The following is an 18,956-nucleotide window of genomic DNA, read 5'->3' on the forward strand; positions in this document are numbered from 1 at the left end:
ACCTTCAGAGTTCTACTTTCAGTGCTAAATCACTGCTTCCTATATTTTAACTCTAACCTGGTGCTTTGTGTTGGTAGTCACCCAGAGGTAGGCAAGTCTACTTGAACTCATGGACAGGTCATGTTTTTGTCTGAGTCTTTCATAGACCTCCCAGCCTCACCTCACCCCTTTGCTCACTTTCTATTTTCACATGCTCATCATTTATACAAAGTCATTACAGTGGTTCAAAATTAAAGAAAGTCAGTTAAAGGATATAAAATCCCTTAGATAATTTGAATGACCCCATCTAGTAGATGTTGGTCTTTTAGCCAGATCCCCTCTGTCATAAACAACTAAGAAGGAGGTGGCAGCAGCTGTATTTCAGGCTTAAGCTTCAAGCCTGGAGCATACCATGATTTTGGGTATCTCCATTTTTGGGACACTTTAAAGGGGCCTGATTTTAGTGAACACCGACTCTCTAAAAACCCTGCCCCTTTCAGGTGTCACAAGTTGGACACTCAAAAATGGAGGCATTCGAAATCATGAGTCACTTTTGAAAGTGACAGTCTTTATGGTGCTGGTCACATGTGTATTCAAACTCCTATGTTCAGGTCCTTGTGAATAAATCAGCACATAAAGACTTATACATTGAAATCAAACTCTGATTACATGTCAGCTGTCCAAGACTATCTAAGACTCTTGGTTAACCAGGCTTCAGGTAAGTAAGGTTTGACTGTATTGCGATATGGGAATATTCCAGGTTACCTGTTAGTATTTAGCTACCCATTATTAGCTTTGTGAAAAATTCTGTTCTTTTTGAACAGAATTTCAAGGAAATTCTGTTCAAAATTTCCTTGAACAGAAATTTTGAACAGAATTCAAAATTCTGTTTGAATCCTGAGATAACTGACTGATAACGATTCAGTCAGTTATCTCAGGATACTTGTAGTGGTTTAAGAATTAGTACAGTAGACTCAGTCAATGACAGTTTAACGTGTTGGGTTCAGATTTTTAAAAGTGTGTACCCAGTGTGGCATGTGCATGTGCCTGTAAGCATATGCTTTGGAAGTTTTGCAAATGAAAAGTCTAAGCACAAACTTTTACAGATATGATCCTTGTAAATTAAACCATTAACTTCAACAGGTTAACACTCTGTAAGTACCAATTACCTTTAGGAATGAAGTATATTGTAAATGCCTCCCACGTAGTCAAATATTTCCTCCATTCTATTGCACTTTGGTATATTAAGTTAAAGTATTAGATAGGATAAAGCATCTATTAATTGTTCATAAACTATTGTGTACTGTTCAGGTTACCCACTGTTTTACCTGCCACTACTTTGAATGCGACTACAACCATGCAATGTGCTTAAAAGGAATAGCCCCATCTATAAAAAGTTCTCTCTTAGTAGTAGTGTTTAAGGGAAAACGAACATGCCATTGCACTGAAACACCATCCAAAGGTTCTAAGTTTCTAAAATATATGCTTTTCTCATCAGTCAAGACAGCGATTTACTTAATCTTTACTCCAGTTTGTAAGCCTCTGACCATTATAATCAGTAGTAATGCTTAGTAAATCCCTTGCACTGTCCCTGCATGCTTTAGTGGAAAACACAGTTAGTTTATATTTTTCCAAAGGGCCTAATACATTTTTCATATTCTCTTCATATTCATAAATCTAATATTGAAATGTATACTAATGGCTTCAGTAAAAAGCAGAATGTACATTCAGTGTTCAAGGCATTCGCATGCACACACTCTCAGTTCACTTCATCATTTAGAAATGATGCCTTTATCTGATAGCACAGTTCTTGAGGAGTATATTTATCTGTTAATGTAATCATAATTTCTGAGCGTAAGTGCCATGGCTGCCTAATCCATCTATTTAATTCTATAGCACTCATCACCTAGAATCCAAGTGCTGCACAGGTAGAGTAGATCTGGATGATGATATGTATAGTGAACTTCAAGGAGGATTTTGCTCCTCACTCTTGGCCAGTTGTGTTAGGCTGTTCTTTTTGAAAAGTGTAGCTAACGTGGGAAAGTTTAGCAGATGTGTGGATCTAGCAGTGTGCTCTAGTAGCAGATTCTAGAGGTTTTTGCCAAAGGACATTGCTGCCAACCAAATAATTCCTTGATTACATTACATGGCAGAGAATCTGGACTGGTTTTATGAAATTAAGATAATGCTGCATTGGTTTGAATTTTAAGAAATTTGTTGTTTGTTTCTCTACAGTTATGAGGATAATAAATAAATTCATCATAAATTAAATACTGTGGATTAGCTAGTTTATCCCCTTCCATGGAAAACCTTTTACTTCCAAAAATGCACAGGATTTGCAGATTCTCATTCCTTCCTTGAAGCAAGAATGGCAGTCTTGATTAAGAAACTCAGCTTGCAATATCCACAAAGGCAAGAAGTCCATGGAAAACTCTGGCCCCAAATCTGTCAATCCCTCTCTAATCATGCAGAGCTGACCACAGGCTCAACCCCTGTTGGTAACATGCTGTAGTTATGTACTTTGCTGTCACTGAATCATCTGTCCCTTCCTCCATGATGGGTCAATGTAGAGTTGCCAATTTTGGTTGGATGTATTCCTGGAGATTTCATCACATGATATAATCTTTAATTAAAGATTAATCTTCAATTCCTGGAGACTCCAGGTCAATCCTGGATGGTTGGCAACCCTAGGTCAATGCCACATCCAGGTGATTGATGTTGCTGGCTGCCTTACCAGGGGAGCACGCAGTCATGTTTCAGGTAACACAAAACCAGGAAATACCAAGAATCTTGTGTGAATGTTATTAATATGACCTTTTCAGACCTGTTTTGCAGACTAAAGAGGTTAAAATAAGCATACTTTTTCAATGCTGAACTAAAGGGAGCCTCTGTACTTTTGTCACCTGGCCAGCAGCAAATAGGAGGTTATGATTATGCAAACAATGGTGTCTTATTTTGTTAATGTTGCAAATGAAAGATACACTATGTATAATGTAATTAAGATGCCTACTTTGAAGAACAAGGAGGGGCATCCTCTCTGATTGGAAGTGGGATCACTTGATGGTAATGAAGTTAAATTTTTATTATCCTTCTGCAAGTTTTGGATGGAAAGACTTGCATACAGCACTCAGTACTTGTGTTTCTCTCCATCTGTATAACCATTAATGGGCTTTTTCTGTAGAGAACAAAGTGAAATCTGTGTGGTTTTATCTCCTATTCTAAACTGGGAACAAATTTGCAAGTAGGACCACTTTCTTCATCTCCATTTTCCATGTATCGATTCTGAAAACTAAGTGACAAGGTGACCCCTGTTTGAAAGATAAGAATAGTACAATCCGTTTCTTTTAGCTATCTTTCCAAATGGCAGACAGTGAACAAGCTATCCTGATGTTTTCAGGAATAAAGGGGCTCTTCCAGAGTTTATAGAAATACTCTACATTGCATTGTTGAAACTGTTTGTCAATGACCTTTACTGGCAAAATAAATCTGTGCAAATAACTCATTATTTCAGCAGCAGATGTCCATAGCTTTACAAATTAAGGCCATTTCTGTAGGGAATCCCTGGATTCAGCAGTATACAATGAGCAGCTAAAAATAATCTGTAAGGCGTTTGAAAATTATCCCTTATGAACTGCAGTGGTTGTGAAAGATAATTTGTGGTTCTCACAGAATACTCAGCAAATTGTGTCTTTCATCTGAATTTTATTTTTACAGATAAACATTACATTTTTCATATTACAAAATTGTAAGTTTGCATTTGTTAATTTAAAAGATTGGCTCTATATTTTTCTCTGTTGAGAGTCTGTTGACATTTAAAATGTTAGTAAACATTATCATCTTAAATGGCTGTTTGTGGCAACCGTGGGCTGAATTTATAAATGTATTCAATTTTATCAAAGCATAATGTGATGTTTCTGCATTTTTTGAACATACAGCATGTTAGAATGTGTATGACATGTTTAGTATGGGTTGGCCTACTCCAGTCATACAAAGAAATGCATTATTGGAAGTAAGAAATATCTTGCTTTATGGCAGAATTTCACATGGACTTAAGGCCTTAAGTGCACACGAAAATGCCAAAAGCAGCTTAAAGGTGACCTAAAAAAATATTTAAAAATCATTTTTTTGTCTTTTTTTGCTTCTTTAGGAAGAGGTTTTGCAGACTAAAAGGTTTTGGTAGGTTGGTTTGGTTTTTTTTAAGGAGTGAGCAGAGGGTATTTGTACTTAACGTTCCATAGCTGAGTCCCAGGTTACTGGGATCAGTGTCAGTGAAATCCTGGCTCCACTGAAGTCAGTTGGAGATTTAGCATTTTTCACATTTGCATCTGCAGTCTAATTGCATGGGTGCGCTGGGCCCTAAATTTGGGTTGTGTGTATGTGTCCCCCAGCTCCGTTGTAATTCCCACAGGTAAAAGGCCTTTGAGTTTGGTTTGGCACTGAGGCTCATGATTTAGTGCACAGATGGTAAAATTCCATCCAATACCCTTGCATCACTACCCTAGCTAAAAAGAAATTCCTTTTTGGGGGGGGGGGAGGGGGTTACAAAATGCTAATTCTGAAAATAAAATCCAGGCTAGAAAATGTAGACATATAGATTATAATAATCTAATTCTGGATTTAAATGGTGAGGTGAACTTCCTAGCCAAATATTTTATTTGAAAAATGTTTCTGCAGTTTAAGAATATCCTTTCCCTTCTGGTTCTCTGGTGTTGAGGATTTTGTGGCTGCAACATCGTCTTATAGCAAACTTTCTGCTTCTGGATCCCTCTGCTAGGATTGATCCTACAGGGAATCTAGCCAGACATAAGGGAAAGAATAACAATATACAAACACACACTTGTATTGGCAAAAACAACGCGGAGTCCTTGTGGCACCTTAGAGACTAACACATTTATTTGGGCATAAGCTTTCATGGGCTAAAACCCACTTCATCAGATGCATGGAGTGGAAAATACAGTAGGCAGGTATAAATACACAGCACATGAAAAGTTGGGAGTTGCCTTACCAAGTGGGGGGGGGTCAGTGCTAACGAGCCAATTCAATTAAGGTGGATGTGGGCTATTCTCAACAGTTGACAAGAAGGGGTGAATACCAAGAGAGGAAAAAATCACTTTTGTAGTGCTAATGAGGCCAGTGTAATCAAGGTGGCCCACAGGATTTCAGCAATTTCCACTCCACCATCAACCTCAGCCTGGACCAGTCCACGCAAGAGATCCACTTCCTGGACACTACAGTGCAAATAAGCAATGGTCACATAAACACCATCCTATACCGGAAACCTAATGACCGCTATACTTACCTACATGCCTCCAGCTTTCATCCAGACCACATCACACGATCCATTGTCTACAGCCAAGCTCCAATCCCTCAGACAGAGACAAACACCTACAGGATCTCTATCAAGCATTCTTAAAACTACAGTACCCACATGGTGAAGTGAAGAAACAGATAGATAGAGCCAGAAGTGTACCCAGAAGTCACCTACTATAGGACAGGCCCAACAAAGAAAGTAACAGAACGCCACTAGCCGTCACCTACAGCCCCCAACTAAAACCTCTCCAGTGCATCATCAAGGATCTACAACCTATCCTTGGGAGACAGGCCAATTCTCGTTTACAGACAGCCCCCCAACCTGAAGCAAATACTCACCAGCAACTACACACCACACAACAAAAACACTAACCCAGGAACCAATCCCTGCAACAAACCCTGTTGCCAACTCTGTCCACATATCTATTCAAGGGACACCATCATAGGACCTAACCACATCAGCTACACCATCAGGGGCTCGTTCACCCGCACATCTACTAATGTGATATACGCCATCATGTTCCAGCAATGCCCCTCTGCCACGTACATTGGCCAAACCAGACAGTCTCTACGCAAAAGAATAAATGGACACAAATCAGACATCAAGAACTATAACATTCAAAAATCAGTAGGAGAACACTTCAGTCTCCCTGGACACTCAGTGGCAATTCTTCAACACACTTTTAAAAATCTGAACCCAACACGGTAAACTGTCATTGACTGAGTCTACTGTACTAATTCTTTTGTACAATTCTTCAACAAAAAAACTTCAAAAATAGACTCCAATGAGAAACTGCAGAACTGGAATTAATTTGCAAACTGGACACCATCAAATTAGGCCTGAATAAAGACTGGGAGTGGATGGGTCACTACAAAAACTAATTTCCCTCTGCTGATACTTACACCTGCTTGTCAACTGTTTGAAATGGGCCACCTTGATTACATTGGCCTCATTAGCACTACAAAAGTGATTTTTCCTCCCTTGGTATTTACCCCTTCTTGTCAACTGTTGGGAATAGCCCACTTCCACCTTAATTGAATTGGCTCATTAGCACTGACCCCCCCCCCCCCACTTGGTAAGGCAACTCCCATCTTTTCATGTGCTGTGTATTTATACCTGCCTACTGTATTTTCCACTCCATGCATCTGATGAAGTGCGTTTTAGCCCATGAAAGCTTATGCCAAAATAAATTTGTTAGTCTCTAAGGTGCCACAAGGACTCCTTGTTGTTTTTGCTGATGCAGACTAACACGGCTACCATTCTGAAACCTGACAATTGTATTGATTTCAGTACCAAATCCATTATTTTATTCCTGTTATGAGAGTTGCCAAATGGAAGTTTTATGAATTAAGACCATCAGAAGTGTCTGTGGTGGTTGTGTATTAGACCTTTGTTGAGGAAGTAAGTGTGGCTTCTGTGTTTATATTTTATTTTTGCTTCTGTCAGTGCCCTTTCTCCAATCCTTGTATCAGAATGCCACAATGCCCTCATGTTAACTATTCCTCCTTCACTTCCATCTTGCCCACTCCTCTTTACTGTTCCCCAAGTAAGAGAAAGATGTTTCTGTCTCTGGATATGGCCTAGAACTGAACTGCTATAGCTAATTATGGATTTTCTATCTCATAAACTACATCATGGATGCAATATTAAAATGGTTTATCTAATAGAGCAGGTTGAATAGTGGAAAAAATGTGTTTGCAAATAATTTATTTAAAAAAAAATTGTTGGGTCAGTTACTTGCAGTGAATAATTTGGCCAGTTCTACTACTATCTAGTATGACCTGTACTTAGAGGTTACTGTTCTGCCATATATTCCTTAGGTACATACTAGGCAAGCTTTACCAAGCCACTTAAAATTGCTTTGAATTTTCCATTCCAGAAATCTCACTTGTGATGGCTAGTGACTGTCTATAATTGCCATGTATTGTACTAATGTTACACAGTGGACTAGTTAATGTAGAACTGAATATTTGAAAGTGGTTACATGAAGATTTAATTAATCTTAAACTCACATCCTCATGTAATACTTCAGAATGTACGCATGCACAAAACATAAATAATATATTTATTTCATCTATTTAACCTCTCAACATAAATTGCTTCCCAGGAATGAATGTCTATTTTACAGAAACTGTTTTAATGTGAAAAAGCAAAATACAGGAGTAACAAGTAAATCAATCCTACTTGACACTAAGCTTCTGATTGAAACGAGGAGTCTTACTTGAGTGAAACCAAGGACCAAAAGTAACTTAAGCCAAGGAACTATCAAATGGCTCTTTTTCCTCAGGACTCCCCTGCTCGGTTACTGGGGCCAAGTGTTCTCTGTGGTATTTAGCAGTAATTGCGGCATAGGCACAACCATACACAGCAGCTGCCAACATCATTAGACACACGATTCCACAGACAACTCCAGTTATTACTACAGTGGCGATTGCATGACGCAAACTAACTGGCCTTGGCTTCGGTTTAGGTTCACAGTCTGAATGGCGACTTTCTCCATTTTCATTGTGATGAGTGTGCTTCAGAGAACTTCTGTGCTCAGAGCTATGGTGATGAATATTAGCCAGATGAACATGAGCAGCTGAGGGAGGGCATGCCCTGTACATCTCATAAGGAACTTTGAGGAGGTCCTTTCCCTTCCGATGTTCTGGTGTTGAGCATATAATGCCATCACTTATTCCTCCTGAAAAGAACATATTAAAATCTTGAGCTCTTTGGCTTTCTGAATTTTCTGATGTAAAAATTAAATGAAGCCCAATGGAATTTATAAACTGCTTCATTTTTCTACTTTTAAAGAATTTACAACCATATATTATTTTGTGTATATTTCCAATTAGTTAAAGACTAGGATTATAACACTTTTATATACTCAAATAAGCAATTACTTGTAACCAGTCATTAATTAGGAGTAAACTTACCTGTACTTTATCAATGTTTATAGTAAAACAAAACAACCCTCCTCCCCCACCGTGCACACACACCCAGTAGTATAAAAATAGGCAGGTGTAAAGCCATAAATGAAAACAAAGAGATATTGTTACCAGGTACTTTCTTAACACTACTTTTTTAATAAACATAAATGGAAACAATATGTCTTCTGTAAACATTTCCTATTAGCATTCACAGCAATAGTCCATGAAGTAGTGATGGTTCTGGCACTATGTGCTAACATTTGCCATGAAGCAAATTGTAAAAATAAAATATTCTATATTCTGATTTTTTCTTCATAGTTTATAAAAGCATGATACCATTCACATTACATGCCAAAACCAATATTCTCCATACAAAAGTTAGAAAAATAAAACAGTTGAATTTTCTAATTTCAAACTTGTCCGTACAGCACATCCTGTGTATTTTATTATAGATTCATAGATTTTTAAGACCAGAAGGGATCATTCTGATCATCTAGTCTGACCTGCACCCACCCACTCCTGTAATAGATCCATAACTTTTGGCTGAGTTACTGAAGCCCTCAAATCATGATTTAAAGACTTCAAGTTACAGAGAATCCACCATCTACACTAGTTTAAACCTGCAAGTGACCCATGCCCCATGCAACATTTAGGGCTGGTTCCTGCTCTCTGCTGAATGGGTGAACTTGGTGTTGGGGGAATGGAGTAAGGAGCCTTTTCACTCCTGTTCAAGCAGTAGGGCAGGATCAGTCCCTAGTGCATTAGAGTACATATGTATCAGAGGTCAGCTCCCTTACCATCCCACATATCATGGTCCCATAGCTACTGGTTAGGGCTAGAACCATTGTATATTTTCATGTTTGCGTAATTCAAAAGTAACTGAATCAGGTCAGTTCAAATTTCCTCTCCCTTTGTGGCCCGGCATGGAAATTTTAATCTTAAAAAGAATTCGTTTTAGAAGGTGGTGAGTTAAGATGGGCCCAAACCAAATTCCTAAGGCCACCTTCCCCACAAATACTGGCCATGTTCCAAGATGAATCAGAGCCTAGCAGCTGAATCCCTGATCTGTAACAGGTCAAACCAAAAGCCTGGATCCAAAGACTTCCATACATGGACATTTTCAGTGTGGATATGGCTGAAGATCCAAATTCTGCAGCTCTGATCCTTCCATGGTTATGAGTGACTGAAAAGGGTGTGTTGGAATGGAAAACTAGAATTCTACCTTGACTAAAACATTCGCTATAATTATTTAAGTATATGCCACAAGAATCAATTGCTTGAGTTGCCTTCAGTTCAAGAAATATTTTATTCTTCAAGTGATGGTCCCTATCTGTATTCCACTGGGGGTTATGTGCAAGGGCCTGGAGCTTTTCAAAGTAGTTATGTCCATCGGTCCATGCATGCACACTTGCACTGCCTCATGGTTTCGCCCAAGGTGATAAAGAGTGGGGCAGACTGACCACATCTTCAGTACCTTCTCAACACCGCATGGTCCAAGTCAGAGCTTCTGCTGTCCTCTTGTCCTTAGTGATTCATTTTCCAAACTTTTTAGAAAAACTGTTTTTATTTTCATACTTAGTCAGGATTCTTCAGTTTTTTGTAGTGGTTTTATTCTTTTTAGAAGTTTTGTAGATTTAAGAGCTGGAGATGTCGCTTCAGCGGTTAACTGCCAAACAATCCCCAACTCACTCTACCCCGTACAGCACCCAGGTCTCGGTAGTGTATATAGTCAAGATTTTTGCTGTTTCTGTAGTAATTTTCTTGTTTCTAAAAGTTTGGTATGATTAAGCACTTGAAACAGTGCTTCTGCATTTTCTGCCAAACAATCACCCCCGTCCAGCAACCAGTACTAGGTATTGGATTATGCCAAAGGGGCCGGGATTCAAAGTCGGTGCTTTCTGTCCTTGCTTGTTTTCCCTCAGCGATGAGTATCAACACTGCCTGTACTGTTTGGGGGAAGCCCACACCGTGTCCAGATGCAGTATCTGCCTCTCCTTCCCTGCTCGTTCAGGGGAAGGCAGAGTCTTCCATCTTAAAAAGCACCTCATGCAAGTCATGCAAGGACTCTGGTTCCTCTGAGTTTGAAGATCCAGATGTTACGCATGGTCGGCTGCCCGTTCTGAAGACATACCTATCAGAAGGTCCCAATGGCACCATGGCAATACCCTACCTTAGCTCAGCCCAGGAGCCACTGATACTCAGCTCCTTGGGCACCACAGCTGCAACAGCAGGATCAACCAGGTTGGCCATATTGGAGCTCATGGCCCCAGTTCTACCATCTGTGAGCCTCCACAGAAATGCCCAAAGGCCCACAAATCCCATCCACCTGTTTTGACAATGAAGTCATCTGCACAACATGCCCAGTCTTTGCTAAGCGATATTTCTGAGTGCAACTAGAGAGCCGTCAACCACTTTGCACCCCAACGGTCTGACCAGCCACCCCTTTTGGGTGCAATCTCAAACTCTTTCTGCTAGTATGGAGAGCAATAACAGACAAAGTGGGTCCTGGGTGTCATTCGACATAGCTATACCATTGAGTTGGTGATTCTGCCTCTTCCACATCCCCTGTGCTGATCCCATGCCAGGGATCACCCTCACAACAGTATTCTTACCCTAGAGGTGGACTACCTCCTGCAGAGAGGCGCAAGTATTCAGACTGTTTTCTGGTACACAAGAAGGGGAGATTAAACCAGTCTTGGATCTCAGACGCCTCAACTGTTCCATTCGCTAGCCAAAGTTCTTCATGGTCACTGAATCAACTGCACCTTCCCTCCCCCACCACTCTTGTCACATGTCCTGCACAAACTCCAGTTGGAAAGGGCGATGGTCATCCCGATTGCTCCATTCTGGACTTGCCAGTTCTGGTTTCCTCTTCTTCTCCACCCTCTCCCACTCCCGACATTTCCGGGAGTGCTCACAGAACATAGCAGCAGACTCTGGCACCCCAATCCATGGACGCTTCACCAGACAGCTTGGATTTTGGGTAGATGCCTCCGCTAGCACAGGAGTGTTTGTTGGCAGTGTGAGATGTCCTCTCCAATAGCAGAAAGAACTCCACGAGACAATCCTACCAAGCAAAAAGGGTGCGTTTCACTTCTTGGGCCCAACAGACAGGTCTTTCCTCCGAGGCTCTGGGCATCCCAATGCTTTAAGATCAGTAGTTCTCCAACTTATTCCGGTTCCCTTCTTTATGTCTGTAGTCATTTACCGCCCCCTTCTCCCCTCCAAGTACATATACCCTTCAGCTCTCTCTGGCCCGTCAGCATTAGCTGTCCACCTCAGAGAGCCAGCAGGCATTTCCCTCTGCTTCTCTCAGCCTTCAGCTCTCTGTGATCATGGCTGTTGGGCCTGGGGAAACTTGTAGGTGACCTCCTCACTGCCTTCGTACCTTCTGCTTTCATCAGCACTGATCTGGCTTCACTGCTCAATGAGGGAACTCTCACTGCTCCACCATTAGGGGCATCCCCTCCTCTGAGTGCTCTTTATTCTCAGAACTCTTTCTTCCTTTCTAAACTCTATCAGTGTTCTGGACTCTCATTTATAACTCCCTGGGGCCAGCCCCACCCACCTCATTACATCAAGCTAGGATGCACTTGACTGGAACGCAAGAGCTGAGCCCAGTTTCATTTAAGGGGCCAGCTACCCTGTTACAGGAACATAACTCATGTTGGCTAGTATAAGTCACAGAAGAAGAATACTAGAGAAATATTAGAGTACAGAATATCCAGACTTCTTCCAACACTGGTTGTTAAAATGGGTTTGTGTGTTGCATTTCACTTCATTTTTTGCAATTTGGACAAATTTGTATAAAGCAAAGGTGAGACAAGAAAAAAAATCACTGAATTGCCAAACAATGGCTGTGTTTCTGAGATAAACTAAAGAAGCTGTGCTGCTGGCATAGTAATTAAGATAATCTGATATGCTTATCTTGGATCATTACCTTCTGCTGCATACAGAATTCACAACCCCTGCTAAAATTTGTTCTGGGGAATAGGTCCAGCAAAATTTAACAAAAGCCTGGGGGCTGAAAGAAATAACTTAATATTTTAACAGTCCAGAAAGTAGTATGATTTTAACCCTGGGAGACTAATTTTTATCAGTTAAATTACAGACCCTCTCTTTCAACTCAGCCAGTTGACTATTTTGATAAATTGCACATATCACTGGCTTAAAAGCTTGTTTAATTTTATTTATTATTTTCTATAACTAATACCACCTTCCACCTGTTACCTAGCCAAGTATCAGGCATCTTGTATTGATGGAACTTAATTAAATGTACATGCTTTAACATAGATCCAATGGACCAGATCCTTATCTGTGCCAGTGCTGCTTCTAGAACAGATGACTCTGGAGGTGCTATTACACCATCATTCCAGCTCCCCACTCCTAGAATGCCTGGGGAGCTGTGCCTCCAGCACAATTTAGAACAGCCTCAAGTCCACTTTAAGTTGTGCCCAGCTGGAATGGCTTAACTTGTGCTGGAGATTCCCCTTATGCTAACCATTTCCTTCAGGTAGACAATAAATGCTGATTTCCATCTGCGCTGGACATGCTAAGGAACTGGCCCAATGATTTGGCCACAGTATAAAAAGAGAGATACTGTAAAAAGAAATATGTCTCTTCTCATGGTGGTAATTCCTGAAATAAAAATAAAATTTTGAGGTGTGTGTGTATGTGTGTAATTTAGTGATTACCTGTGGTATACTCTATTTATACTACTGGATAGTAGTGAGAATTTCGTGGTGAAATATTTGGAGACTTGACTTTGTTACCAATTCACTAATTGGACATATACATTGTCCAATTATATACATTTCATTTTAACAAGGAAGTGTGCATATGAACTTTAAACATTTCTAGTAACCAAAGTGTGAGGTTTTTAAGGCTATTCTTGCAAGGTTTAAAGTTATTCTTGCACAAACTCACTTAAAAGTTAATTAGAAGGAGAAATAAGGAGTGGAAATTAGTTGGTTAGTTCCACAGTAACTCTTCTGTTTGTTGAATGATTAAAGCAACTCTATTTAGGCACAACAAAGGACAATTTGTCATAGGTTATGGCATCTCAGATTTCCTTTCATTCTCATCTCTTCAGCCTTCCACCCTTCTGTGCACAAACCAAATCTCATCTTCAAGATTCCTGCCCATGTAACTATGAGTGAAGGCCATCAATGGATACTGAATAGCAATTGTGTTACAGAGGACAAACAGAAGACACAGAGCATCTTCACATAAGCTGTTGCATTGTACCATGCCAATATATTGACCTACATACAGATAGGAAACCAAGGAAATATTTGTATCACATTCATGCATCAACATTTATTTTAGAGGAAATAGGATTGTCTTGTTCTTTTGATTTCTCAAAGTCTGACTAGCTCCCACAGCAATCAGAGCCAGTTCTTCCTTTAATTTTTAATACCTTTCACTGCCTACACTGCATATAAAACAGATATACTTAAAAAAAACCCAAATATTTTAGGATTATAAATGATTTTTTTTCTTTTATCTAAATCATCTTGGATTCTAAAGCTGCTCAGAACAAAGCATTGCAATGCCATTCAAAAGCAGAGCGAGACAACTTCTGACTTACAAAAAACAGAGTTAAGTCTTATTCTCTTTTTATGTAGAATAACTAATGGATTTATAAATGGAAGAGATTAAATGCAAGTGGAGATATGGCCAAACAACTTTGTGCTGCTTTTAAACTACATATAAGTTCATTTTTTCTTTACCATGGCATTGTGTATTTCTGTATTATAAGTTTTAGCCCAGTGGTCAGGGCATTCAGCTGGAATGGGGCAGACCCAAGCTCAAGTCCCTACTAGAATGAATAATTATTTATACAAAAGGAAGCAGCTTCACCAGGAGACACTAAAGGGTACGTCTATACTAACCTCCGGGTCCGGCGGTAAGCAATCGATCTTCTGGGATCGATTTATCGCGTCTTGTCTAGACGCGATAAATCGATCCCGGGTCGATCCCGGAAGTGCTCGCCGTCGACGCCGGTACTCCTGCTCTGCGAGAGGAGTACGCGGAGTCGACGGGGGAGCCTGCCTGCCGCGTGTGGACCCGCGGTAAGTTCGAACTAAGATAGTTCGACTTCAGCTACGTGAATAACGTAGCTGAAGTTGTGTATCTTAGTTCGAAGTGGGGGGTTAGTGTGGAGCAGGCCTGAGAGAGACCTCCCCAGACTAGCCAATAGCCTGGTAGGCACTAATCTCAGGGCGTTCAAATCCCTGCTCCAAAGTGGGGATTCAAACCTGGTCTCCCACATCCCAGGTGAGTGCCCTAACTACTGGGCAAAAAGTTATAAGGTGGGCACTGGCACCACAACCATTACCTCTACTTCCTCTTTCTTTTTTTTTTTTTAATTGAGCCTAATTAAAAAGTCTGGAAACAAAATGCTTTGGGTCAAACTATGTTTCCTTTGATTCGCCAATATTTTTTTTTAATTTTGGATTCAGTTTAATCCAAATTGAGTTTATGTTCTTGAAGTTCCAGTAGTCTGAAAAATCAGTTATTTTTGCCGAACTCTAGTCCAGAGCAGAGAGAGAGAGTTAAGTATGAGCTTAAATGCTTTCTGGTATCAGCAGGGCCGACGAGAGGGGGGGGAAGCCTGTACAAATTACCGGGGCCCGGCTTCCCCCCCCCCCCCTCTCGTCGGCCCTGTTTAGCTGGTCCGCCCTTGCTGGGGGGCCCGAAAAAATTTTTTCACCGGGGCCCGAACCCGCTCTTGGCGGCCCTGGGTATCAAAGACATGATAGCTCAGACAGGTCAAGTATATGTTAAGCCATTTTCTTTATATTTTATCTAATAGAGAAAATTACTTACCTCTGTATAAAAAGCTCTCTAGCCACAGTTTAAGGCCAATGACATGACAAGTGCATTGCCATGGATTATTCTTGAAAAGAACAACTTTCAGATTTGGGAGGGATTCCAGCAGAATTCTGTCCAGTCTTTGAAGCTTGTTATACTTAACAGACAATAAAGTTATATTCCCTGTATTATTTCCTAGAGTTTCAGGCAAATTTAATATACTGTTGGAGGACAAATCCAGTTCTTTTAATTGAGGGAGGGAACTAAAAGTCTTGTTTTCTAGGTAATGAATCAAGTTCTTGGTTAGGTTTAGAACCTGTAGGTATCGTAGTCCTTGGAAAGCACCCGATGACAAATTTGAAACAGAATTATTAGACAAGTCTAAAATTTTGAGCAAAGGGGTTTCACTGAATGCATTTTGATTGATTCTCCAAATATGGTTATTCTGCAACTGTAATATTAGCGTTTCAGGAGGTACGTGGGAGGGAATTTCAACAAGTCCTTGATTCCTGCAGTCCACTGTCTTTGAAGTTTGATGACATAGGCACTTTTCGGGGCATCCACATACCATATGCATTAGTACAATGATACTTGAAACCAAAAGCAAGTCACCTGTACAAGAAGTAAAAGAAGTGATAATGTGGTGAAACTAATTTATAATCAGTGTGTTTTGGTAATACAGACATTGGGAGCATAGACAAAAGATGTACATTTTGGTAATGGACAATAATGCACCTTTGTTTCACAGTTCGGTACATCAGAATAGTATGAATCAGCCCTAGATAAAATTTTGGAAACCTCATATAATGTAGACTAAAGACAATTTTTCTCTAGTTTCAAACTGAGCTATTTTCCATGGCTTTATCTTAAATGCAAATAACTTTTAGCAAGCTTAGCCATCAGCCCCTTGCCATAAAAATATGATGAATTTCTAGCTGCTGGATACCCATAGGAATGAAACACTCCCATAGAGTTCCCAAGGATATTAAATTGTAATGTTTATCTTTCTGTGGTGATAGTGATTCCGAGCCAGTGATTCCGAGCCACTGTATGTTAAAGTTGCAAGCCCAGTCCCTGTTTACTTACTGTTTTGATTGCATGTTGCACCTTAAAGAATTAAGCTTGTGTTCTTTTAGAGAAAACAATAATCTTCAAAGGCTTCACTACAGAGAATTCAACAAAAGTTTCCAGTGAGCCAGATTTTTTTAAGGTCTGTTCTTTAAAATATCCACCCATGTTTATGCTTATTAATTGAAATTCCCTTATCTGAATGCCAGCTGTACTTTCCAAAGATTTGAACATCTAGCCACTAAGCAAACATTTGTCAAGTACAGTTGTTAAAATGATAAATGAGGTCACAGGAGTACTCAATGATATTTAATATTTAAAATTATTATCTACTCCCATGGCTCCTGACAGTGATCCAGTTGGCTTTGACTGAAATAATAATACCTTGTACCTGTCATATGTGGTTAACACTGTTCCTTTAAAAACATCATGCTGCCTAAAGTTATGTTAATATGCATACAATGGAATAATAAAGATATATTGGGGAGTCTTGGCTGCTGATCCCATATGAATTATTTTGGCTCCAGAGAATCAGAGCAATAGGTGGATAAATCCCTTTTAACATTGTCTTTGTGATGCATCGAATCATTAATATTATCTGTTATTTCAAAGTAGAAAAGCTTCTAGTCAATTACTATTTAAAAGCCTTAGAAAATAAAGGCTACAGTGCATATTGACTTGTAGAGCTCAAACATTAATTAGTAACAGGGAACACTATCTTAAAAGAACAACAGAATGAGATTTCAGTATTGAACATATTAAATCTGTAAATGAAAGGTTTGGATTTTTGTGACTACAATCTACCTTGCAAACCACTTATTAATTAACACTCTAAATGAAATTGTATTTGAAAATGTTGCTACAATGCCTGAATTCTGTGTTCAAGAAACATATTCTGTAGCATTATGCCGTTCTGCAACTGTTAGCGTCAGAAACAAGAAAAACAACTTAAACAATAACTTCCACTGTAAAGTTAAAAATAGACACTGGTTGGCAAAGACAATATTTCTTTACAAAGCACTTCACTATAGGTCTAAAAAGTAAATTATAGCTCACCTTTCATGGTGGTTCTCTCGTTGTCCTGCTTGCAGAAGGTTTAGTCCAAGTTTAGTTATAACAGTAATTTACACTATATTACAACTTGAAGTGTGTGTCAGGACTATGAACTAATCCGGTTTCCTTTATACCTTCATTTTAGGAAACTGTAGTTTACAAAGGAGCTTTAACTATTTGTTCTAGTGAGTAACTCCATCAGCTTTGGTTGTTATTGCATTCATTTTTTCCCCTCAATAACTCTTTTTTTTTTTTATATAGTCCACCTATTACTCTCAGAGTTTTTCTCTGCCTTTCTTATTCAGTCAACTGGCCCTGCAAAGAATGTCTGTCAACTCAAACTGGACAGCTGTAGTATACAAATCATGACCTGATAGCCTACCCTTTTCTATTATTTAATCTGCTTCAAATCCAAGGCACAAAAATAAGGCTGCCTTTTTAAAATCCAATGTCGTTTCTGAATTCTGTGGAATTATTAGCCATGCTGTGTCAATTCCTCAAGATCCAATGACTCTGAACATGGATTCTAGTTTTCCTGGGTTGTGATTGGAGGCAATGGAGTGTGTAATAATACTAGGAATAGGCCTGCATGTTGATGACATGGTTTTGACAGTGCAGTTGTTTGCTCTTCTGGGGCTTATTCTTCTGACATCCATAGGGATTAGCTGTGCTGACAGGATTTTGTTGCATGGGAACACAGTGCTGGTGCCTTCCTCGGTGAGGATGGCAAACATATTTGTATGGATACTAAAAATATTGGACTGCTTTTTTCGCAAATGCGTTGACACTTTAAGTGACATTTGATTGAAAACTCATATTTCACATGGTAATATATTGACTTATCTCATTGTTAACTTCTTTAGAAATAAAATAACACTTCACACTGTAGCATTTACAATAGTAAAAGGGCTAATGGCGTATGACTGCCATAGAATTAAAGCTGCGATAAGGTGTTCAAAGGAATGTGAAATCTGGTATAATGAGCTCCTTTAAGGTCACATGCTCACTTTTATACATCTGTTAGCTTTGTCTTGAAACTGCACCATCAGAAAATGTCAAATCTCTCCAAATGCTGACCATACAACGTAACATTGTTAGGACCAAATTCTGCCTTTGGATGCACATGAACAGCTTGCAGTGAACTCAGCTACTAGTCTTATTTGTAATACTATGGGATGATGCAGAAAGTGCTTCAGCTTAATTTTTGGTATGTAAATTAATTAGCTTGAGCTTTCAGGAGATCAAGAGCCAAATTCTGCCTCTACATTATTTAAACAATAATTTATAAACTAATTTCTAAAGTTCTGTCTTCTCTAGTTAATCTTATATAAATATAAGTAAGATTGCCCCCCTGAAGGAAGCACAGCAATCCACTCCCTACTTCTCCTACACAGACTTTAATACTAAGGTTGTACTCCAGTTGGAGTTAGGGTACTCCACTCTCCCAGTAGGAAAACACTTGATCAAAGAGGTGGGTCTTGCAATATGCTGTGAACGTGGCAAAGTTTGGATTCAGTCTTGACTGTTTCAGAGGCTGGATCTGCAACCCAGACTATTCACCAGGAAAGCTTTGGCCAAGGCCCCTTATAGGTGCATATGGGGCCCTTTCACTTGAAATGCCCCAAATGAATGCTGCCCTGAGACAGAGAGAGAGAGAGCACACAATGGTCACAGATATGGGCAGGGTTCAGCCCAATTTAGGTCTTTGTGGCAGAGGAGCAGGATGTTGAATTGGATAGGATCCTGTAATAGATTGCAAAGCAGTATATTCTTGTCAGTCTTTCTTCTTTAGAAGGTGGACCACTATAGGCTACATT

At 39.6% G+C, this 18,956-nt stretch overlaps 2 protein-coding genes across 2 annotated transcripts in view; one reads left to right on the forward strand and one right to left on the reverse strand.

The window, feature by feature from the left end:
- CACNA2D3 (calcium voltage-gated channel auxiliary subunit alpha2delta 3) overlaps nt 1–18,956 on the forward strand; it is a 729,039-nt gene that overhangs the window by 613,713 nt on the left and 96,370 nt on the right. The window lies entirely within an intron of this gene.
- LRTM1 (leucine rich repeats and transmembrane domains 1) lies at nt 7,540–17,149 on the reverse strand. The gene is made up of 3 exons (XM_065407527.1): nt 17,143–17,149; nt 15,034–15,630; nt 7,540–7,973 (listed from the first exon to the last, which is right to left on the reverse strand). The coding sequence occupies exons 1-3, from the start codon at nt 17,147–17,149 to the stop codon at nt 7,540–7,542; spliced, it is 1,038 nt and encodes a 345-aa protein (XP_065263599.1).

This window comes from Emys orbicularis, chromosome 7 (genome assembly GCF_028017835.1).
Source record: "Emys orbicularis isolate rEmyOrb1 chromosome 7, rEmyOrb1.hap1, whole genome shotgun sequence".
NCBI classification, from domain to species: domain Eukaryota; kingdom Metazoa; phylum Chordata; order Testudines; family Emydidae; genus Emys; species Emys orbicularis.

Bases quoted from the DNA above. Each gene is read 5' to 3' on its own strand.
- LRTM1 (XM_065407527.1), bottom strand. The intron at 7,974-15,033 runs GTAAGTAATTTT...TGTTCTTTTCAG, and splicing joins AGAGAGCTTTTTATACAGAG to GAGGAATAAGTGATGGCATT.